At 30.5% G+C, this 25,725-nt stretch overlaps 2 protein-coding genes across 8 annotated transcripts in view; one reads left to right on the top strand and one right to left on the bottom strand.

Moving 5' to 3' along the window:
• The window catches only part of LOC127709190 (transmembrane channel-like protein 5), a 293,058-nt gene that overhangs the window by 67,633 nt on the left and 199,700 nt on the right, over positions 1–25,725 (top strand). The gene's annotated exons all lie outside the window — the stretch shown is intronic.
• The window catches only part of LOC127709185 (uncharacterized), a 55,894-nt gene that overhangs the window by 22,251 nt on the left and 7,918 nt on the right, over positions 1–25,725 (bottom strand). For 5 of the 7 annotated variants that reach the window (XM_052214579.1, XM_052214574.1, XM_052214580.1 and 2 more), the window contains exons 2-9: positions 19,006–19,096; positions 16,222–16,317; positions 11,484–11,555; positions 9,459–9,515; positions 8,114–8,220; positions 2,254–2,362; positions 1,577–1,645; positions 385–429 (exon numbers count right to left, since the gene is read on the bottom strand). In XM_052214579.1, the coding sequence (XP_052070539.1) occupies positions 385–429; positions 1,577–1,645; positions 2,254–2,362; positions 8,114–8,220; positions 9,459–9,515; positions 11,484–11,555; positions 16,222–16,317; positions 19,006–19,096 (646 nt within the window). The remainder of the gene's footprint in view (positions 1–384; positions 430–1,576; positions 1,646–2,253; positions 2,363–8,113; positions 8,221–9,458; positions 9,516–11,483; positions 11,556–16,221; positions 16,318–19,005; positions 19,097–25,725) is intronic. The other 2 variants (XM_052214575.1, XM_052214576.1) reach the window with 2 other exon arrangements.

Below are 25,725 nucleotides of genomic sequence, written 5' to 3'. Positions count from 1 at the left end.
TATCCATCTGCACAAACAAAATAAGTTCTGTGTTCTTCCTAGCCTTCTAGAATTAAGTTAACACACCTCATTTTATTCATAATTTAATGACTTAGGAGAATAAAGGCCAAAAATATTTTAGCAACTCATCCTTTCCCCTCAAAAATACATTTGAAGTTTCTGAAAAATTTACTTTTTAAATTTTTCGAATGTATTAAATTTCACAAAAATTGTTAAAGCTTTTTTATGGGTCCATTTTGGTGTGTAATCAAACTATAACTCCATAAGAATTATATTTTGACAAGGTCCAACTTTATATAGCTATTTCAATCCAATCAAATGTAAATCTATATGGGATATGAATAAGCCACATCTAATATAACTATACAACTGTGACACATATACCTTCTTCTTGCCATGCTGATCTGAGCTCGGTAAGGATTTATTGGTCTACAAGAGTGCAGTTAATGAATAAGATATTTAGCAATCACCATGCATGTATATGGATATTTAGATGGTAAGAAAAGAAGAAAAAAAGTTAAAAGTTTGAAAGTGAACATGCTTGTTTGATGTCATCAGTTTATTTGAGGGAATTGGTACAAAACTACCGTTCAAATACATTGTTCAGTCCGATGGATAAAAGATTCTTATTGGCTGGTTCAATAGCTGTCAGTCAATACACTGCACAGTCATGAAGCCTTTTACAGTTTATTTTAACTAATTGGTTAGAAAATTGTCTGAAAATGTTGACTAATTAGAAAACTTTCTGAAAATGAACTTTCTTATTCAGAAATGACATGTTTTTGTCCAATTCCTCCAAATATAAAAAAAACATTATGTAGAAAATGCAAAAATTTCATGAATATATGTCTGTGACATGACTGTTGATTTAAAAATGATATGAAAAATTTGCGCAACATTAAGAATCATTTATCAAACTTCTACTTGTCACCTTGTGCTTTATCATTTACATTACAATATAATTCTTAATTCTTTTTTAAACAAATGAAATAATACTGCTCTAAGTAAAGCAGAGTTGAAAATAAAATTTTATATTACATCAAATTATTGAAACTGCAAATCAACATAAACACATAAAGATAAAACTTTCTTTTTCTTAAATTATTCATTACAGTTGTAGTAGAAAAGGGGGACGACTCAAACAAGCTAAATAAAAGACAGAAAATAATGCCCATGTCTATGACAGAAGATTAGAAATATCTAAAACATTGATTCTGTTTCACTGGTCATTTCTAATATATTTCAAGAACAGATTTTAATTTTGAAATATCTAGAACACAATCTCTGTATGAAAATCTAAAGTTGCAAAACAATAAAATCATTCTTATAAACATGCAATGATGGTGCATAGATTTCCATGCTGTGACACAACGTAATACTTTATGAAACTATTCAGATGAATAATGAGCCATACAAATAAATCATTTTTCTGCTCCTGGTACTAACAGTAAAAAAAAATTACCTTAAATGTTAACCTTCAATCATCTGATCTGCATCAATAAACAAAAAATCAATTTGATCAAAAGCCAATTAAGTAACATGAGAAAATTGCATTTAAAGATAGTACAATACTCACCTCAAAAGGACTTGGTGCTGACTGAGGTCTTTTTTTAGATTTTGGAGGCATAACACCATCTACTGCTTCCTATAACAATATCATGAAAAAATTTCTTAAAAACAATCTTTGGTCAAGGTTAACTTTCTTTTCACTGATATGTTGTGTAAATAAACAAAAAAGTCATAAAATTTATCAAAAGTAAACAAACTTATTATATTTCATATTTCTTTGTCTTGGCATAAACTAGGACAAAAGTTTACTTTAATGGTCAAGTTAAACTCGTTATCGATTTTTTATTTGACCACTTCTGTTTGTTTTCTGTGTTTTGAGTGTTTATTTCTTTCTTTTGGCCATGGTCTTGTCTGTCTTTCTTTGTTTATTTCTTTCTTTTGGCCATGGTCTTGTCTGTCTTTCTTTGTTCATTTCTTTCTTTTGGCCATAGTCTTGTCTGTCTTTCTTTGTTTATTTCTTTCTTTTGGCCATGGCCATGGTCTTGTCTGTCTTTCTTTGTTTATTTCTTTCTTTTGACCGTGGTCTTGTCTGTCTTTCTTTGTTTATTTCTTTCTTTTGACCGTGGTCTTGTCTGTCTTTCTTCAACTAATGGTGTTCACAGTTACTGAAAGCTAGTTGATAGACAATTACAACTGATAAAAAAATCCTGTATCCAAGACTAAAATTATTGCTCTTTTACTTACTGTAGCTATTAAAATTTTTGTAGCTGCATTTACAAGTCGATGAGCTTCTCCTTTTGACAAATTTCTTGGTGGTACACTTCTCAAAATTGGCCATCCTCCCTTTAAAGGTCTGAAATGATAAATATATGGTTAGTTTCATTTCAATCAGGGTTCTAACTAACATGAGTCCATATGAATCAGGTTAGATTCATTATTTTCTGAACTTTTGAGTCCAAAGATTCATTAAAATTGTTAATGGCTGAGTCAAATTATCTTCATTTAAAAAAAATATTTAAATTTTACTCTTCTGCTTTTTTCTTCTTTTTTTCTTCTTTAAAAAATGCTTAAATAATAAATTTAAAGCATAGGTATTGTTTCTCTACAGAACTTGGGGCTCACCCTTGCAGAAAATGGTGTGTCCATGAACATACATCACAAAACCGTAAGGGGAAAACCCTGACACATATGTTATCATTCATATTAAAGGTGAAGTTTGAGTCATAAACTTCTCCATAGTATTTTTTTTAAATTTCACATATGAATAGTGCTTGTAAAAATACTCAAGAAATTATTGGTACTATGGTGCTATAAGGCTCTGGAGAGTACACTGCTGAGTATACATCAAACAATAAAGGCATAGTGCAAACAATATCTTAAAACCAAAAGTCTTGATATTCTTTGGCGTATTTAATTGTTATCCAAACAAAATAATTACCAGTATCATTGACCCCGATACATATAATGACCATATGGAGATGATTTTAATAATTCACTTTGTTTTTAAACACATCCGTTTTTATGGACATGTAACCATGCAATGTTATGTATCTGATGACAATTATTATCTTTTCTTATGCAATCAATTTTCTTTATCAATTATTCATCCTTCTGAATCATTCTTCTTTGATTTGCTAAAGGTTTCTTGATTATTTTTTTCTCATCTAGATTCATAATAATTATGACAGGTAAAAAACTGTTGAGATAAGGTACTAGTTAATATTAGCTAGTAGGTAAGAATTTATACCAATTTTGAACATATCTTTTTCCTTCTTTTTAATTTCTTCCACCTTGTTTTGTAAAGCAGAACAAATGTCCTATGGGTAACTAAGGTTTGATTTATTTATATCATTTCTACATTGTGGATAAATGGGAGATTATTCTGTTAATGAGTAAAACACTCACCCATTTATCACAATGGTAATAATAAAATTGAGAATGAAAACAGGGAATGTGTCAATGAGACAACAACCCGACCAAAGAGCAGAAAACAGCCCAAGGCCACCGATGGGTCTTCAACACAGCGAGAAAATCCCTCACCCCGAGGCAGGCTTCAGCTGGCCCCTAAACAGTAATGTATACTATATATATATACAATAGATATACTTAGGTAATATATTTACTTATAGTAACATATCAACACATCAATCCTCACCCCAATGATGGCTAAGTCCAATAAAATTTAATAATATACTACTTAGTATACTATTTATACTGAATAAACTGAAACTTTTCCAGTCTAATCAACTGAATAGAACATATATATTTTTTTGTATCTTTCTGCAAGCAGAATTGAGAATGGGAACAGGGAATGTGTCAAAGAGACAACAACCCGACCAAAGAGCAGAAAACAGCCCAAGGCCACTAATGGGTCTTCAATGCAGCGAGAAAATCCCGCAACCAGAGGGGTGCTTCAGCTGGTCCCTAAACAATAATGTATTCTAGTTCAGCGAAATGGATTAAAGAAGTAATCATAAAAAAATCGTAAGGGGTTCCATGGAACCCTTTGTCTCACCTGTGATTTCTGTTGTCAGTGTAAAAGTGTAATGTTGACTTAAAAAGTGAGTCCATTTATCAGTAACATACAGAATTTAAAAAAAAAAACGAACTTTTTCTTTATATGCTTTTTCTTGCTCTTGAATATTAGCTTGCTGGATACTGTATTATGGACATTTTTGAAGAAAGAACAAAAATATATTCAAGTTTGATTATTGCAATTTTAGGAAAAGCTACATATAGATAAATGTATTTGATATCAGAATGCAAGTTCTTATTATTGTGATACTCAAGAAATCGCATCAATCAAAACCTCGTAATAGTTTCTGAATTTACAGTATTAAAGAATTTCAAGTTTTAAAGGAAGGAAGTCTAAGTCAATGGATGGGGCACAACCATTTATATAAATCCTCTAAGGAAAACACTGATATGTTCAGTTTTACTGTATTTTGGAAAAAAGCCTTACGTTTGTTACATTTACTTTTATACTAAATAATATCCAAGTTTTTGAAATCAGTGTTTCAATCTATACCTCCCACTCTTTAATCAAATGTTCTCCTCATTAGATACATTGAATGATGATAACATTAAATCAATTATCTCCATAGGTAACCAAGAAATCCATACTTAAAATAATTTAGTAAATCACATTCTAATTTGAAATAATATAAATTTATTTTTCTTCATGTATGAAGCACTTATATAATGTTGTGAGTAATATTTTCAAACAGTGACATCGATATTTATTGTTTGTTTGTTAAAGTTATGACAACTTGTTTATCATGCTTCAATAAACCATCTAATAAAAAGATATTAAACATTAAACAAATCATCCATACACATCAGAAATTGCACTTAATTTAAAAAAAAATATATAGAAGGAGATTCAATTTCTATGATAAGCTTCTGAATAAGGGAAGACTTCAAAATTATTTGTTCCATTTTCTTGGGTCTTACTTTTAAACCAGACGGAGATGCAAATTTTCCTACTGCTTGGTGTCAAAATATTTCAAAACATAGATATACCATTGTAACTTGCTTGGTATAATTTTTACTATCACTTTGAAAACTATTATAATCCCCTCTCATAGGGCCTATAATTCTGAAAACTAAATGTAGATTCAGAGTACAGAGAAAGTCTTCTGATGAAAGATTTAATTGAAAATTCTGTATTTATTTGTAGTCAAGGAGGATCATAAGAAGGAGCATTATCCATGATAGGGGACCACTAAGACGGATACTTCAGTATTTCCTCATACATGTTATGATCTTGCTCTTCCATCTCTGACCATGAAAATCAAAACAAGAACATGAATATTTTTTCCCTTCAATTTACATTGTTCTATAGGTAAAAAAAAAAACATATTTAATGACTCACTTTGAATTTTACCAGTAAAACAACCATAACATTTTAAATTTGAAACATCCCTTTCTAAAATATTTAGGGGTCCTCGGTGGCCAAGTGGTCTAAGTAGTTCTACTACTGTAATCACTAGCCAGTCAACACTGAGGTTGTGAGTTCGAACCCCGCTCGTGCGGGTGCACTCAACTCCAATCTTAATTGACTAGGATTGTCAGTTTTCCTATCGAAGGTCGGTGGTTTTCTCCGGGCACTCCGGCTTCCTCCACCAATAAAAACTGGCCGCCACGAAATAGCCCAAAAGTGGCGCTTAAATGTGGCGTTAAAACACCAACAATCAATCAATCAATCTAAAATATTTATTTTAAATTTGATACCCTTGTGTTTTTTTTCAAATAACATTCATGCTTGAAGTTTAAAAGGTCTCAAAAAGCTTTCATCTAAAATAAAATTAAATTAATCCATATATTCCTTGCATGAGACGCACTCACAGGTCAGAAAATTAATTCCTCACCTTTTTTCACATTTGACATATCAACAATTAATACAATTTTACTTCATTAAGTTTATTGATAATTATTCCAAATCTTAAATATTATAACATGCAATATATCAATTAGTGAACAAATTATTAATTTCTGTTTGATTTACTGTAAATTTCATGTGATATGTCTGCAAAGATTTTATGGTCTTACTCCCAAGAGTATATGATTTAAAAATGACCTGCCTATCAATTTTAACTCATAATGGAAAATATTGATTTTAACCATGTAACTGAAAATAAATGTATGCTATTGTAAATAAACCTTTCTATAGCTGCATGGTTACTTTAAATTTGCATAACAAGAATTAACATAGTCTGTTTAATTACACACAACATTCAGTTTAAATTATTTTGCACTAATCAAATACTTATAAATTAAGGTGTGGGGTATACTTCAATGAGTCAGCAATCAAATAACAAACAACAAAAACTTAAATTTGGTATTTCCTGAAAAAAAATGTCTCAACCTTTCCTTTTGTTCCAAGTGACAAAGGGAAGGAACTCTTAAATTATCAACTGATTGGCACAAAACTATGAATATAATATTCATTAGGTTAAATTTGAAACCTTCCTTCTTAAATAACAAAACAATGTGTGAAGATTTTCTTTCCAGTTCAAGATACAAGTCCCTGTTACCTCATTGGAAATCAAACATTAACACAAAACTATGGTTTATATACAGCAGCACATTGTAAGAAGTAATTCTGTCAAGTTTCATTTAATTAAAATGTAATCTGTAGGATATTTTGGGTTCACAAACTTTTTTTGTAAACACAGACAGCCACAAATAGACAAAACAATATGACTAATAAGTCTCCCCCCCAAAAAAAAAATCAAAGTGAATCAAAAATATATTATTGAAAGGGTCATATACTATGTATCAGTATAAAAAGTAATACAAAATTAAGCATTTGTAGTATCATATCTATAAGGCCTCACAAAAAAAACCCAATTGTTCTTTAAATATTTCAGATGAATATAGAGGGGCGGTGAGTGCAATTTTCTTTTTCCTTTTCAATGAATCTGATGGAGCAAAATTGTTTTTAGTGTCTGACATAAAAATTTACAATATAAGCAGCATTACTATGAAATGTATGTCATTTATACTTGTATCACTTATTTAAATGTTTTAATATGTATGTTGCAGTGGATGTAGAATCCTTCCTGTTTTAAGCAATTTTAAATTCATCAGAGCTACTAAGGAATTGCATATCTTCAATAAAGGAATTAATGCACAAAACACCTTTGAATTCAAAATAGTCTCATACTAAAGAACAACTTCAATATTTAAATGCTATTGATATTACTTCCAGCTTTTGTGTTTTGAGTTTAATATTCAAAAGGGAAGATTTCAGTTTAGGTAAATAATTCTTTGAACATGTTCAAAATAGAACAAATTATCCAATGAAGAATCTGTTTCCCTACTTCCTGTTTGACAATGAACATTGAACCTCAATTGCAACTGTGTCTCAAAGATTCTGATGTGTTTTTTCAAACAACACTCAAATTATATCCGTAGTCTGCATACACAGTATAGTGTTTGGCCTCAGCACTTTAGAATTTTTTCCAGACAAAATTGACATTGTTGATAAAGCTCATTATTTTGAGTTGAATTTGTACGCTGTCAACTCAAAAATTCCAATTTCATTTCCAATGGAAATGTTAGTTAGAACTAAAATCTTGAAATATGCAGAGTGAAACTAACTTGAATAATTCTGTCGTCATATTCCACTGCTCTAGGGTAGCTACTACTCGCAAGTGGGAGGGTCGATCATGATGATGAAATGAATTATTTGGGAGCCAAAAAAAAAAAAAGACATTAGTTTGGTGTAGCCTAAGGGTTGTTACTTTACAATAAATTATCCCTTCAGTCCTTTCACCCCATTTCTTTTTTACTAGAAACAAAGGTACAAGACTTAAACTTGTTGAAAGCAACTGAGACAGGTCAGGTCTCATCCTTATTCTGTAAACTATACTGTTTCGAATTGCACATACTGAGAAACTTTTTGATGGAGGTACTTACAAAAAAAAATCTCTTCATTCTATGAAAGTACTTTTATTTGTTGGCCTAAATTTTCACAGCTTCTAAGTATGATTTCAAGGTATAAGTGAAAAACTAAATCCTTGAACTAGGTACCACATTGATAGGAAAACTGCTTTCAACAATAGATTTCTCATTGTTAGATTTTAAAGAATTGACTTACTTATTTCTCTGTTGATCTTTATACCAAGATTGAAATTCTATCATTTCTTTCTTCAGTCTCCTGCCATCTTTTGTATCTATGTAACAGTATTCAGGTAAGGTAGAAGGCTAAAGAAGAAAAAAAATGAATTTCATTCAAAGAACAAATTTTTTTAAACATATGTTTTAATATTATATCACATACTTTTCTAAATGGTTGAATTCTCTAATAAATAGTTTATATCAGTGCACTATTTTTACTTTGAATTCATCTATTTTTCGTACAACCATATACATGGATATTTCATTTGGAGAGAGTTGGAATAATATAGAATTACTAAATTGAAAGTAGTAAAATATTTCAATATTTACGTACATAACACTTTAAATTACCATAAAAATTGTGATTTTGCTAGAAGATCTTCTTTCAAATCAAATTAAAATTAAAAAAGTTTATCCCTATGAAAAAAATCGATAATAAAAAGATAGAAATCCACATATATTGACATGTCATTTTAAATGTTGACAATATCAGATCATCACAGGTGCACTATATGTTGAAATGATATTCTCTGTGATATACCATAAACATGTTTTTGCATATCCTTTTCTAGGATGCTCAAAATTATATTCCTTTATTAAACAAGAAAATTGAATATTTCTTTCTGAAGAATTGAAGATAGGGAAAACAATATACTTGATAAGAGGAAAGGCAACCCTATTAAGTGGAACAAACACTTGTTTAATATAGCAATCCAAAGAAATTCAAAGTTTTTCTCAGTCCTGAAAGGACAATAATCAAGTAAAATACAGAATAAAAAAAGTATTTCAATACTGAGCCAATCTTTATATACAAATGCACAATTATGCATTACAAACGTTGTTTTTTTCTCTCCAGCAATAAAGATTATCTTTTAACAAAACAATGCCTTCTAACTGGATTTTAGTTAGAAACATGCACCAAGGGAATTTTTATGCTATGAACTGTGTTAATTTCAAAAAGCATTCTTTCTTGAAGGCATGCAATAGTAAATTAAGCTGTTAATGCAGATGTTTCAATATTCTTTCAGTCGAATGGAAGCTGCAAAATTAATTCAACATTCCTTTTTCAGATGTGCCATTGAAGCAAATTTCTTATACCGTAGCTATCTCAAAGAAACCTTGCTTGCATTAAAAATTTGTATGCTTGGAAATTTAAATAAATTAGTGCACTTCACAGGGAAAGGGATTATCTCCTGTTCTATAAACAACACACGACATTAGTGAGGTTACACCTAACAAAGGAAGAAAAAGTTCATGGTGCTGGAAGACAAGACTTTTGTGTTTCAAGCATTTCATTCATCACATCACAAACACAATGTATTTACCCCAGCTGACTTTACACGTTTTTTCCGAGGAAAAACTTCCTCGTCTTGTGCTGTAGGCTAATAAGTAAGCAATCATATATAAAGCTGTATTATAATGTATCAATAGAATATGTAGTCAAAGCATTTGAAAGTACAAAATAAACTGTTGTTTTGGAAGCCGGATGCGGCCAATTACGTGTTGTATATTTAAAAGAAAATAAGCAAAAATACGAAATCATTAAAATAAAATCATGAAAATGCGAAATCATTTCATTTCGTGTTTTCGCTCTCGTAATTTGAGATGATTGACAGAAATGGACAATAATTGACGAATGCGAAATCACGAGAGCTAAAACATGTATTTTCATTCTCCTGATTTATGGATTACGATTTATATCGCAATTTCGCCTTTTTCCTTAAAATATACAAATTGCAAAAATACGAAATTGGGCATCCATAATTGGCTGTGCTAGTTGTCTAGAACTGATTTGTATAGTAATTCTAGTTGCTAAAATATATATCTAATTATTTGATGCCCTGTTAATTTATAGAATGATTCAACCAAGCACAAATTCACTTTTTTCCAGAAAACAAGCTTTATTTAAATATCATTGGAGCATTCCCCTACGTTGGATTACAACGTATTCAGATCTATTTCCCCTATTATATGCAATTTTCATTCAAAAGTATTAATATTTTTATTTCGATGAGTTATTTCACTTTTTATAATTCAGCAATGCTTCTGATTCAATCAAATATTAATTTATTTGATTTGATTTATAAGGGGAGATAACTGATAATTTCTAATTGTTCTATTGTGTTCTGACTTTGATATCAATGAAGTATTAGCCACTTGATATCATATTTAGTAATCAATAAATATAAATGATCAATTATTATGATAACTTCCAACATATTTCGTGATTTCACTTGTGTAAACCTATAACTGCCAGTTTTTTAAGAGTTAACTAATGTTTAAACAAAAGTGAAAAACATTATTGTAAAAAGTGGTGTTAAAAGTACATACAAGCATGAAAATAAAAGTCCAAAATAGAAATAATTCTTATAAAAAAAATTAATTACAAAAAAGGGTATCATATATTGTACACATGGAAGTTTCTGTACTATGTTTTTTTTTTTAATTCTTTTAGTTACAAGCATCTACAATATGTATGACGTCCAAAAATAAGTATATTTTACTATACATGTATGAAGAACAGTGAATAATATAAAGCAGAGTAAAATACAAAACAAAACAAAAAAATTAAATAATCTCTTATAAAATGCTCAATATATTCAGATGTAAAACCTAACAACTGACTAAACTTAAAACAATTATTGACTAGATGATGATAAGGGGAAACAGAGTTTCTCATACATTAATGCACACAATCAAAACCAAGGGACAAATATTAATTTTTCACCGGGAATATCCAATCTTGTTATAAAAGGTATTCTTCCATATGATCAACAAAGAGGGCATAATAATTTTACAACGTCCATATTGATTATATTGGGTCATTATTATTGAATTAATGGTATACACTTCCGAAATAATCTTTTGTAAGTGAGAAATTATTGAACATTTTCATTCTTATTGCTTAGTGTATTGATAAAAAGTACAATTAAATATAGCTTAACATACTGTAAAGGTCTGACAGTTCAATATATACATATATTGTATGAATATGTATAGAATTCAGGATGTTCAAACAAAAATGAGAGATAGTTTGATGTAAGATGCAGAAATACCAATATATACATGTATTATATTCAATGATCAAAAGAAATTGCATGAAAAATCCAGTATTTCATAGAAGGAGAAAATTAATCACAATCTTTATTTAGGTATAACTATAATTCAAAGACTACACAAAGACTTCTTTTACCATTAAAGTTTTATATACTGTTAGGGGAGATAACTGTATTTTGAAATGGTTTTTCATGCAATAAAAACTATACATATTAAGATCTATAAACTAGCCTATAATATTTACTAGTGAAAAAAGAAATATATTTTTTACTAATAAGTTATAATCAACCTACCAAAAAATTATATCGTATCATAGTTTTCTTCAGTTTTCCCTTTACATATTCTTCTCTTGCAAATTCCTCTCCCTGTATCAATAAAAATAAATGGTACATGTATATAAGGTGACAAAATCAACACTTTTGACATAGTAATTCTCTAGTATGACTTTAAAGCAAGAAATTCTATCAAAATGTCAGCAGTCAATGAAATGACAATAATAAACTACAGATTCTAAATAGGAATGGAGGATCATGCAGATGATCTTGTAAGGTAAATTTATATTTTGCACAAAATGTGTGCACTATTGTGTTGAAGCATAACTTTTATATAAAGATAGCCAAAGCAAAGTTAACACTAAAACTGGATATCAAATTGAAGTGAAGGTCAGGTGACAATGCCTGGCTGACAAGGTATCACAAAGAACATATTCCATAATAGTTTTGTTTAACCTAGATGAAAGGGGTTCAGTGAAATCTTCATTAAAATTGAAGTCATGGCAACATGACAAATGTCAGACAGACATTCCATGTACAAATTTACATATTTGATATGTTGACCTGTCAAGGCTGTTGGACATAGTCACCGATCTAATCCTGAAAAACTAATTTGAACACTGGAATATAAAATTGAGATCGAATCAATAAGACACAAGCCAAATGAACATATTAACCTGAACCCATGATCACCCATCCTCCTAAAAAATATTGGTGACCTGTCATTTTATAGCTACTGAAGAACATATCCAATTCTGAAGAAGAGAGAAAATGAGGCCAAGTACATATGACATAATGCAGATAGATATAAACAATACAAAAATAATCAGAAGATAGAAGTAGATTGGCAATGGATATCTCAGATTCTAAGGGTATTATGACGGGATGACAATACTGTTAGAGTAGTTTAGTAAATATGAAGAAATACATTTAAACAAACACATCTTTCAAGCAACAGCCTGAACAATTCAGTCATTTTGTCCTTGAAAAATATTACCCACAATCTAATCAATCTTGTAGTTAAATATCCTTGATTCAATGAAAAAAAAAAGCACCAGTTGTCAATAGGAAGTTCTTCATTTTACATTAGGTATTTTATAGGTAATATAATATTTATATATTTTCCTTTTATAGGTATACACATTTATGCAGTTTATGCCCTATGGTTGCTACTTCAATTAATGATAATTACATGAATAGTCTTATTGCTTCAGAGTAATATCATTAATATATACATATTTAAATTCAACAGAATAAAGGATATGTGGATATAATGTGTGATGGAAACATAACAACATTTAGCAGTCAACATAAAGTGTTCAGCAACAGACAAAATTCTATACAATTTGCTACTTCTAAATTGCCATCAGTTTTCTCATTTGAATTGTTTCACATTTTCCATGTCAGGGCATTTTATAGCCAACTATACAGTTTAGGTGTTTTTCATTGTTGAAGGCCATAGGTGACCTATAATTGCTTACATCCAATCCATTTGAACTCCAGTGGATAGTTGTCTCACTGTCAATCATACCACATCTCCTTATTTTTATACTGAGTCCAAAAAAAACCACTTTATTACTGTTTTTCCTATTTGCAAATTTCTTCAGCATAGAAAAGCTGCCACACTACAGCAAGTGAAAAATCTAGACAACTGCTAGTTATGACTAAGTCAGTTATCATAAATATCTATCAATAACTGCTATATATGTGTGACTGGAAGAAACATTTGGCAGCAACAAATAAATTACATATGAAACTGAGGTCTTTCAATATTATAATTAACTGCATGACAAAAGACTAGGACCAAATAAACTACCAGGAGACAATCCCAGCAGGTCATTAAGCCATTTATAAGGTAAAAAGTACTAGCAATTTTTTATTATCACCCTCTTCTGTTGGGATTTTTGTGTTGTTGGATTGTTGTCTCAATGACAGTTGCCCACCCCACACTTCTTTATTATTATCATATGCACCTTTAAAGACTAAGCAGTTGCTAATATGATTTTTCAGTATTCAATAACTACATTCTCTTAGTATAGAAAGTATATATTCATCATACAAGATTACATGTAATATGTTTAAATCAAAAAATAATTTTACCTGAAACATTTTTTACTCATGCATGTTTTTATTTGCTGTCTGTGACAACAAAACAATTCTCGTTCCAATAACCTTTTAAACATGCACACAGGTATCTACGTTACAAATAGCATACCATTCTTTAAACAGTTTTGAGTGGTTTGATATATAAAGTACATGAATCTAGGCAATCAAGGATATTTTTCATTTCAATTAATCTTTCCAAATCAGTTACACAAACATTTGAAATCAAATTAAATCCTTACATTTAAACTTGTGTAGAAAACTAATTTATGTCAATAGAATAAAACATAAATACAAATTTGCATGTCAAAATTCACAGTACATGATTAGTATCTACTTGAACATTGGTGTAACATCCTTTGAAAAAAAATGATTTAAAATTTAAACTCAAAGCTTGAATTTGGACTAAAATTTAGTGATGAAACCCCATCCTATTGTTGATTATATTAGTTATAATCTGAATACATTACAAAGCTTTGAGAGTTTTATTTTTGTCTACATATATATATCCTCACTTTTCAAAAATCCATGCTTGTTTTAGTGAGGGTCTGGATGGAGGGTGAAGCTTCATTTCTGTATTTTAAATTTTAAGGTAATTTTTGTCAAATTTATTATTGTTTGTCCATTTTTCTATATTTGTCATTGCTGGAGGAGGGTTGAGTGCTAACAAAAATGTATAACCCTTCCTTACGTAATGTACCTTTCCAAAGCCAGGAAAATGTAGTTCAGTATAACTCAACCATCTGCTGTTGTATTCATTTTTGATGTTTTTCCTGTTTTGTTATTGATTTGAAATATAGAGTTCAGTAACTAGGGCACTTTCATAGCTTACTTCATTGTAAAGACCTTTATTTAAACTTTGTTTAAGGCTGGTGATCTATATATGCATATACTTGTAGAAGTGGTATCATTTGGTCATTGGTAGGTAGGTGCAATTGTTTCATTGACAATTATACAATTAACCACATCTCCTCGTTTATATATTGTTGTAGTTCCTGAGAAAAATATGACCAAATTTTTAAGGGACGGACATATGGAAAACTAACATACCCTCCTTTGTAGTGTGGGTATAAAAATTAACTAATAACTTGTACTCTACTAAGAATTCAAAAAGCTGACTTCTTGTATTCAAGCAGTTGTTGACAATTCTTATGTTTTCGGTATGCAGCCAGGAATAAATGGAAGTGAGTTCGCCATATGAAAAAATAGAGGAAGTGTATATGATGAGAAAATATGAATGTTCCAGCAAACAATGTGTGAATTTAACAATAAGACATTTTCCATCCAAGATATCAATACTTTCAACCATGGGTAAAAAATCTTATTTCTAATCTCTAAAATTTGTAAAAAAAATTTCAGTAAATGTTACTCATTGCTTCATTTTTCAAGGGATTTTATGTATGCTGTAGAAACTACATAAAGGTAATGCTACAAGTGCTATTAGAAATTACATATTCTCTCTTACATTGTTTATAGAAATTCTGTACTTCAACATGCTAACTGACAAAGGTTTGGCTTGATCCTAGATGATCTAAATTAATTTTTTTCAGTACAAACAATATGGTATACATTGTATTAAATAACAATGTCTAGCAAATTGTCATTATGAAAGTAGTTGTAATTTTATGAGTTGACATATCCTTTTTGTAATAAAATTTAGATCCTCCAGTGATTTCTTTACACTAGAGGTAATTAACATAATATATAGTGATTAAAAATCAGTAAGGTTGACATTTAAATAAATAAATAAATTGCTTATATGGCTTATCCATAAATTACTATATGACTACCAGGATATTTGAAGTCTGTACATGTTGATATCAAATTATAACAGTTGAGATTTTACATAAAATTACCTAAAAAAAATATGTCAGAAAACAACTCATCATGCTTATGAAATGAAACCTAGACATGCTAGAGACTGGAAAGAAGCTTTATTGCTCTCTTGGCATTAGTACATTTTTACACAAAGGAGGCTGTATTTCTCTCCTGGCATTGACACAATTGTACAAGAAAGAGGATGCATTGCTATCCTGACATTGAGATATTTAGATACATGCACTTGTACACAAAGGAGATTGAATTGTCCTCTAGGCATCAAAACACTTGTACACAAAGGAGGCTACATTGTTCTACCAGCATTGATATAATTGTAAGCAAGCAGGCAGCTGTATTGCTCTCCAGACTTCAATACATTTAAACATACATGTAATGCTGATTCAATTTGGGTACATTAACATAGTGGCAAATTACATTACTGTATATAAATTTTAAGCTAGACACCCTAAGAGATTGCATGTGTAGATTGGCTTGGATTGCCGAAAAAATTGTTACAAAGGAAAAGATATCTATTCATAAATTAAGCCATTATTAAGGTTGTTTGAAAAACTACTCCTGTAGTGGAAGCCTTATTGGATTCAGGGAAGAGTGATTTGATGTAACTATTTAAGCAAGAATCATGTTAAAAACAGTTCCAACAGACTAAGTCAATCACAAGGCAGAAACAAAATGTGACCATTGAAAAAAAAACATATCTGATGCTGCACATATTTAAAGACATGTCACTGTTAATTTGTTAATATCTTAAAAATGATATTAATGAGACTTTTTTTTAATATTCTTATCCAAATGAAAGATTTCTGTTTGTACTACTCACCAAATCCATCTTTGTAAGTCTAACTCTAACTTCTGGTAAGCTGAAGTAATGCTTAAGTGCTCTGTCGTGTAGCCCATCATACTGCAGTGTTGGTCTCTTTGAAAACAAATAAAACATTTTCGTAAAATGCAATATCTTTTTTAAAATAATTCATTCAGCCACAAAGTTAGCCCAAAAATGGAGGAAAAATCATTGAAGTGTTCACAAGTTCTACCCAAGATGGCTGTCTGCACAAATCAAATTTCTGATACCATCAACTGAGTAATCAAATATTTATTATTAATCAAATGATTGTTGACCTAATCAATCAAACTTACAAGAAACATGTTGAAAAGCAGTAATTCTTGGTATATATACATTTTATAAACATGGTAAATAAAATTATCAAATACAATGTATTCTCAAAACTATCAGAATAGATCTAGATCTATTCTGAATAAAAGGAATATTCATTTCACATTTGATACATAGACTGTTGATTTATATATTTTTGTTGTTATCAATGTTCATAGATATTTCTAGAGATACTTAATTTGTGGAATCATCAATAAATGATTTGCTCCTATCAACATGATCAATATAAAGTACAAAATATTAATGTACTTGTAACTAAACATTTGTATTTCATGGAGTATTCAAATTTGTCTTTTCCCCATATCCACAAAAGTTAGCATTCCACCAACACATTGTTTTAAATGAATCCAAAGTAAAAACATTTTAGTTAAATGAATTCAAAAACCATAGACCAAAAAAATCCCCAAAATTGAAGTCTAAGCAACAATGATTGCTCAGTTCTTTAAGCTGTGTAATTATAAAGAGAAATAGGATAGTTAAAGTACAAAACAAACTCCCTGAACTGCAAATTTATTGATAGAAAACATTGATTTCAATGGTTTAAAATACTGGTATGCTTGGATGGAAAAGTATACATGTACTATTATTGCTTATTTTCTCCTTGAAAAATGTGTTACAATTCACAGTGGGATATATACAAATGTTACGTACATGTACCATCTCAAAACCAACTTTTTTTATAGTACATGTAACAGTGACATTGATCTTTGAAAATCTAAGAAAATCCATCAAGAGCAGTTAGGGAAAGATTTTCTTACAAAATGGATGCACATGGACTCCTGGCATATCTAAGTCGATAGCTATGTGTTACAGTGGAATACGCCAAATTCCAATAATATATTGGAAATTTCAAAGTCTTAATAAAACAAAATTATTTTGAAAAACTGTTTTCTATATTTTGTTGTTTAAAAGAATATCTCATTATCTGCAAGAACATATATATATATATATGCAAATCAAATTTCTGTTCTTCTTAAATAAATAAGATTATATATGTAAACTTAAAATATAATTAATCAAAAGTTCAATGACTGAAATAACTAATGGCAAGAAAAAAAGTCCATTACAACTAGGTTTTCCTTATCATCAACTGATTAAATATTTTTTCTTCTTAAATCCAGTACCACTACACCAATATTTTTATGGGACTATATTTTCACTTGTCATGCTTGTAGAAAAATTAAATGAACTGATGGTATTTCTCAGACTAAACTTTATAGCAAACATAGATACTTTTACCAATTACTAGTAAAGGACAAGGTTTACTTAAGGCCAAATATGGCCTGGAATTTTAACTTTATCATAAAATTTCAAAATGGCTCTACCGGGTAATTTAGTTCTTAAATGGATCTTTTTGAAAAGCCATACTAGGTTAAACAAATCTCTTCATAAGAGTACATTCTAGACTTCAAAGTCAGCACATTTTGGTATATTGTAAAAAAAAAAACAATGATTTTTGTGCCTTTTTAGAACCTAAAAGCTTGAGGAAACCCTTGGCCGCAACATAGGATCCAAAGTGTTTTGTAGCCAAAAGTTTCAAATGATGATATTGAATCCTGAGACACAAAAACTTTCTGAACCAGGGGCGGCGGCCAATGTGAATTATGTTAACAACTATTGAAAATGTGACCAAAATTGACGTTCCACCATAAATACAATGAAATAATGCATACTTGAGGGGTCATTTCTTCATCATTTTTAATGTAATGTGCCAAATAGAAGTTATTTTGTATTGGTAGTTATATCACAACTATTTCTATATGAAATTTGTAATATTTAGGCCTGATTAAAAAAAACATCAAAATCTTAGGGCCAATTTTAACCCTTCGTGAACTTACTCCTTTACTACTTATTCAAATAGACGATATTGTAATACTACCTTGATATATGTGTTCATGAATAGTAGTTTAAAGTAACATTTAAACTGGCATTTAGGAAAGTTACTACCTAGTAGTAAAACTATAAGTTGCATTTCCTATTAGTTGTGATAAATGTCGACAGTCTCAACAATTTCCTGGTCCATAGCATTTTCATTTGTTATATATATAATGCATGAATGTATGTTTAACATATTTCTAATCTACATGTACATGTTCATGTAGCACATTTAACACAAGAACCTTCTGATCATTCCTTTCATTTGTATGACAATTTGATATCAGATCAATAAAGTCTCAGTCTAGATTTGTGTTCATGGAAATTATTAACTTTGACATGTAGAGAAAAATGCATGAAATGACTTGATTTATTTTTCATTTAATGAATGATTTTTTTTAATAATTTGTAATAAAAATAACACATTTTTGCCTCACTAGTACGCTCATTTATGAATGAGCTTCCAACAAAAATTCCACATCCAAGTCCCCCTTTCTTCTCTGCTCACTTTATTATCTTTGTTAACTATCATCACTATACCTATTATGAACTTACAGATTTTAATGGTGGATGATCAAGTTGTGGACTGTGTACTCCAGATAAATCAAATCCATCTTCTAATCTTTTCACATCAAAATAATATTTTCTGAAATTCAGATACAAAATAATATTCATATATAATTTATTGAATTACAAATGCAAAATGAATTGTATGAACATTGAGACCATATGCAATATTAACAAAAAAGGTGCTTTTTGTATTAAAAGAAAATAAAATAAATTCTTTTTCAAATCTGGGAAAAATTGATATAATGAAGTAACATTGTACAACCAGACAAATGATCAATATTATACACAAAGGTAGAAGATCTAGAATCATGAGAATTCTAGATATATATATAAAAAAATATATACATGTACACAAGTATTAACTACATGTATCTAGAACCCCAAAAATATGTGTTTGCTTAGGCCATGCAGGGTGTCCTGACCAACACTTTAAGTTTTTGTGAGGATTGCTTCAATATAAACTTTTCACCAACCATGCCAACATCATGAACAATATCATTTGTTGTAAGCATTAACTTACTTAATCAAAATATTTGACAGAATTGTTATAAACCATGTAATCATGTAATATCATCATAAATTTGTTCACAGACAGATTATGAATGAATAATTAAGTTCTTGTAAAAAGATATGGATACCTCTTGAACCATGCAGACTATTAGGTACTGTAGGTTACCAACAAAAAAAATTAAAAAGTTCCAAACCTACTAACCTACACATACATTTGTATATATGTTGGCATTCAAGGAATAGTGTCTGATTAAAACAAACAGTAATTATAATTTGTGTGAGGTAATCTTAGTTTTGCAATTAAAATTCATGGTAATATTATCATTTTTTCCCTTATTGCAATGTATAACTATTTTTTTTTCTATTAAAAAAGAAAGGATATATATGGGGTATTCATTCATGACACAAAATAAGTATGCACAACAAAAAACACAAAAAGCAAAGGACCAGCACTTCTATTGCTGTTCTTCATCTCAAGGTCACAGAGAGGCATTCAACACAGAGCCACAACTCTCACCACACTGCAAGTTTAAGATACATGTAGCCCCTAGTACTGGTTTGAGGGGAATTCTTTAGAACTGTTTGTTTGAAATGAGGAGATTTTTTTGGGGGAAAAGATTGTTAAAAAAAGGGGGGCTCATGATGACATCTCAGGGAAAGCATATTAAAAATTACTAGAATTAGGAGACCCCAAGGGTGACTAGGGAACAGAAATATGGTCACTCTTGGTTTTCTTCTGACCGTCAATAAAACCCTTGCCTAGATGGGGTGTCTGTTAGGGGGTTGTGCCGGATGTATAAATACACTGCAATGTAGGTTCAGGATGGGGATGTTTAATCTGATGCCCAGTGTAGAGAGAGAATGCCATGCATGCTCCATACACCTTAAGACCCAACCTGCTGAGCCAAATTTTAAACCCAACTGTACACATTCATCAGACACTTTTACCAGTTTTACCCATAAATGAAGCTTATGCCTAAACTGTGCTTTAGCTGCTTACATTTATATGCATGTGCTTCATTTTTTGCATGTTTGGTTAGTTTTGATAACCATTGTTTGTATTGCTTGTACAATGTATATGTTTTATGTGAATATGCTGATCTGCTCTATATATCAGTATATTGCATGAGCTTTGTCTATATTCATATCTTATGCTTTTAATGTCTGCATGTGCTTTAGATGTATATGTTGTTTAACAGGGATGGGGTAATTGAAAATGTAATGCATTACAATTTTCCATGTAATTGAATGTAATGTGTAATTGAGCATTTTTTTAATTACATGTAATGGTAATTTAATTAATTACAATGAAAAAAGCATGTAATGCTAAATTACTTTTCAATTACATTTCAATTACATGTACATGTACTTTTATGGTGTTAATGATAAGAAGTTATGTTACTATTGATTGTAAAATAACATTTATTTCACAAATATTAAAATCTCAGGTTTGTGTTTTTTTTACACAAATGATATTGTTTATTTGTCATGCAGAAATGGTTCTAAAAAAGTCTTTTAATAAAAAAATAAATTTGTGATAATCATATCTTAGTGCTGTTCTGTTTTTAAGAAAGATATTTATCTAAATTGATTAGTAATTAATCACCTTGTTAAAAAGAAGCCCAGACTATACATGTACATGTACATGTATGTATGGTCAAGAAAATGTGTACACTACACACTGTTGAATAATCTTGACAGTTCATTTAGAATTCTTAATCCTTACACACGTTCATTTTGCCAAATTAGTATACACAAAAGGTTTATAGAAATAAAAAATTAACAGCTGTAAAAACAAATGGCAATTAATCACACAAATGTTTAATAAAACAGCATAAGGACAATGTCTCTATTACATGTAATTTATCTAATTAGCAAAATATTGGCTTGCTGTTTGAAGTTTTCTTAATATTCTATTAATAATGTTTTGATTGGTTATCACTTTATCAACTTATGTTGATTATAAACAATAACCTTTTGGGGGGGCCCCCAGGGGGGGGGGGAGGGAGAGGAAGGATTTGATGGACTGTATGGACCATCAGACAAACCAGTTGATTTTCTGCCACAGTAGACTGTGAACCTTGATTACAATTGTGACTGTCATTTAAATTTAATAATTGGCATATTAGATAGTATTGATGTGCGAATGGTGTATAATGTGATGTTTCAGGTTATTTTAAATATTTTAGTGTTCTTATAAATTTTATAAAGTAGTTACTCTAAACATTTAAGTGCTGTTTTTTAAATGAAATATTTCATAATTTGAATGATTGTGTACCGTTAAAGTGCATGAAGTAGGAAACCTGTTTACGTTTTTAGAATGTCACTTTATTTTGAAATAATAAAAAAAACCTTATTTATAGCAACACACTAACTTTAAAACAATTAAAAAAAATTTCAAGACAAAACCAATTAAAATGGTGGCAGTGTGAACGTGTGGGGTGCGAACATGAAAGGGGACAGACATGAATGGGAGCGAACTTGATTTTGGGGAAACGGACCCGGATTCACTAGCAATGTGCAATTGTTATGAAATAGAAGATCCTTTATAATATAAGTTCCTATAAGTATAGATATAAAAGCATTGTTTATAACCAAGCTCTCATTAGAATTTTCGTTTTAGGGAACAAATTTACATTATTTGACACCTCATAATCCTTCTTCTTCTTCTTCCTGGTACGGGAAAGACTCCGGTGCCGGAGTGTGGAATATCCCTGAACTGTGGCGCTATGTACATGCAAATGGATGTCGAAAATTTTGTTATAAGATAAAAATATTTGCCACAGTTCAATTACAATTTAAAATAACATTAGTTGTAGCTTAAAGTTAAACATATTCACATTATGTACAGTGGCTTACATGTAAATACACTAATAAATTAGCCAGACTAGAACCTCCAAATGTTAAGGTGGAGATACCACTTTTGAAGGATTCTAGGGAGGGTGACATGCAAATTGTTTCTGGGAGATCGTTCCAGACAGCAATAGTACTTGGGAAAAAAGATGATTTAAAAAAGTCTTTATTTGTATATATATGTCGAAATTTATGTAGGCCTCTAGTTCGCATGTCAGATTGTGTCAGGACGTCATTAGTGACTTCGACCATCCCCCCATTAATCTTATAAATCAAGACAAGCTTAGCTTTTGTTCTACAGGATTGCAAGTTTTCCCATTTTAGTTTGTTTAACATACCAGTGACAGCACCTGGTGATCTATCGTTATAGTCATTAAAAACATATCTTGCTGCCTTACGCTGTATCTGCTCAATTTGGTTTATTTGGCTTTGTTTGTACGGACCCCAAACTGGTGAGGAGTACTCGACGGTCTTTTTTAACCTTACGTGTACAATTTTTCATGTTTCTACGTAAAAATCCTAGTGTTTTACTTGCCTTTGAAGTTATATTATTAATATGGGGCCCCCAATCAAGATCATTGCTTATAGTAACTCCTAGATATTTGCTGTCTTTGACAGATTCAAGTACATGGTTATGTAATTTATATTGAAATAAATTAGTTTTCAACTTTTTAGAAATATTTATGACATAGCATTTTTCAGGATTGAATTTCATTTGCCATTCAGATTCCCAATTTTCAAGGCTTGATAGATTTTTTTGGAGTGCTTGAGACTCATTTATATTCTTTGATGTTTCATAAAGTAAACAGTCGTCAGCAAAAAGACGAACCTTACAGGAGACATGCTCAGGTAGGTCGTTTATAAATAACAAAAATAAAGTTGGGCCTAATACTGTGCCCTGAGGAACACCAGAGTCAACAGCTAATTTGGAAGATTGAACACCGTTAAGCAGGACTTGCTGTTGCCTGTTTGACAAAAAATCTTTTATCCAAAGTAAGTTATTTTCACGTATACCACAATAATTAAGCTTTGTTATTAACCTTTCATGGGGGACCTTATCAAAAGCTTTGGAAAAATCTAAAAGTATTGCATCAACTTGATTACCTTCTGCTAAGTATTTGGCTATGAGCTTTTATGTTGGTTAAAAGCTCATTAGAGCTTATGTTATGTCCTTATTTGTATACTATGCCGACTCTAAATAAAGCTTATTTACAATTTATTTACCTCAAGTGAAAGTATTAAAAAAAATATCAAGTCTTCAATAGTTTACTTGCAAAACATAATGTTCATTTTGAGGGTCGAAATAACTACCTCTAGAGCCAAATTAACCGGGTCCTGATTTGTCTAGGTGCCAAATTGACTATAACGACTGGTTTGAGGGACGATTTGACCAGGTGTAAATTAAACCAAGTGCCGAAGTGACTAGAATTCATCTGTTTCTTTTCAATGAATGGTCTTGCCATGGTGCTTATGTTGCGAAGTCAATTAAGTTAACTAATACTTGTCAATTAGAATTTATTGCTTAATTTACAAGTATTCAAAGAGCGATTAAAAGTTCAAATAAATGTTTTTCACTGAGACACTGGCCGAGATCTGACGAATTCTGGTGTGATCGAATTGTGTCTTGAAGTCCAAAATGAGAGATCTTATATAGTCTAGTGGTCCATACAAACGGTCCATAGCTGTAGGCCGGTTACGTAGTAGTCTGGTTGTGGAGTAATACTAGTCTGTGGTTAATTGTCAAACTATGCAATTAACCCCTGACGGATACATGTTATTTCACAGTAGACATGGTCATTTAGTGGCTGCAGGATATATGTCAATAATATTCGTACAGATTGTTATTAAGTGTCTAAAGGTTACATGTAATCGTCTCGGTTTTGCTGTATGTAGTTACTTCCTGATGATTATCGTATGGAACACAATTGTGTTACATAATGCCTTCCCTCCAAAATAGAACGAAAGTTCAATAAAATACGGTATTTTTCTTCCTGTAGGTTATTCTAATAGTTTATTGTAAGGTTTCCGGTAACCATCACCACATATCTAAAGTTTATAAAGTTCTACGAGTCCAATATCATGATATAATAAGTTCATCACATTCATCAAGTCTAATAGCTGGATATATTTACACATAGTTCATTCGAATCATAAGTTCAATATTTCGGTATACATAGTTCATGTTTTATTTCCATCACCATCATAGTAAGTTGTTCCTCAATACTGGGTAGGAACGCAAATGTTTATACAATTCTATTTACACAGTTCATATGGTCACTTTAAAATTATTTACACGGTTCGTCTTCTGCTAGTGGATTCGGTCGTCTACGTTGTATGGTTTACAATCCAGTCCTTTTACGAAGTAGTCGACGTATCTAGATCTGGGTACATCTTTCTCAAGAGACTGGTAGCATCGGTCTTCGGTCTTGCATCGTCTTTGAGTAATGGTGCAGAGGGAATCTTCTCTCTGGAATCAGGTACTTCTGTCCCAACCATTTGCGTTGTCACCATTTGGTACCCATCGTTCGTGGCATTAGAACCCGAACTCACACCTTTCTTTTTGGCTAACCAAGATTTGTTTCTAAAAAACTTACAGTACAAAAATATAGCTATTCCAATGAAAATCGCACCCAAACCCAGGGATAAACCTACTCCCCAATTTGGAAATTCAAAATCGTTTTCAATTCCCCTTAAATTTCTAAGTTTTTCAATCAAAGCGTTCATAGGAATTTGTTTAATCGCCTTTAGTTCTCTTGGTAGTTCAAGCTTTGTAAAATTTGGCAAAGCAGCATGAAAGGGTTCCCATAAACTTGTATTCAGTACTTGAAAGGTATTTAAGAATCTTTCGAACGTTTTTTCTGTTAAAAATGTACTTTCCATTTGATAAGTAGGTAATAAGGTCAAATGATCACTCGTAGCGGTACAAGTTCGCTTTAAATTAATTATAGTGGTAGGAGGATTAATTATCTGATCCGTCAACATGTTTGTATTGTCATCACATCTAATAGTGATTCTAAATTCATTAATGGTTGTAACTGCCCACATACTATCGGTCAAATAAGTTGCCATAGGCAAAATTGTGTTTGGTCGTACTTTCACTGTACATCTTGTTTTCCAATTTTCTTTATTGGCAAATAAGGCTATGATACATAATTTACTTAAATTAACTGGATAAACTGGACTTTTAATTTCACAAAAATTAACTAAAGGATTGGAACACTTGTCAATTTCATTGGTATTTAGCAGCATATATTTAGTTTTTTCTTGGTTTGCAGCAATAACTTCTGCTTCTAATTCATACTGAGCAACCATATTGCTCGAGTCAGATTGTTTATCAGTTGT

This window comes from Mytilus californianus, unplaced genomic scaffold, assembly GCF_021869535.1.
Source record: "Mytilus californianus isolate M0D057914Y unplaced genomic scaffold, xbMytCali1.0.p SCAF_7, whole genome shotgun sequence".
Taxonomy (NCBI): domain Eukaryota; kingdom Metazoa; phylum Mollusca; class Bivalvia; order Mytilida; family Mytilidae; genus Mytilus; species Mytilus californianus.
This window is presented reverse-complemented; position numbering and strand designations above follow the sequence as displayed.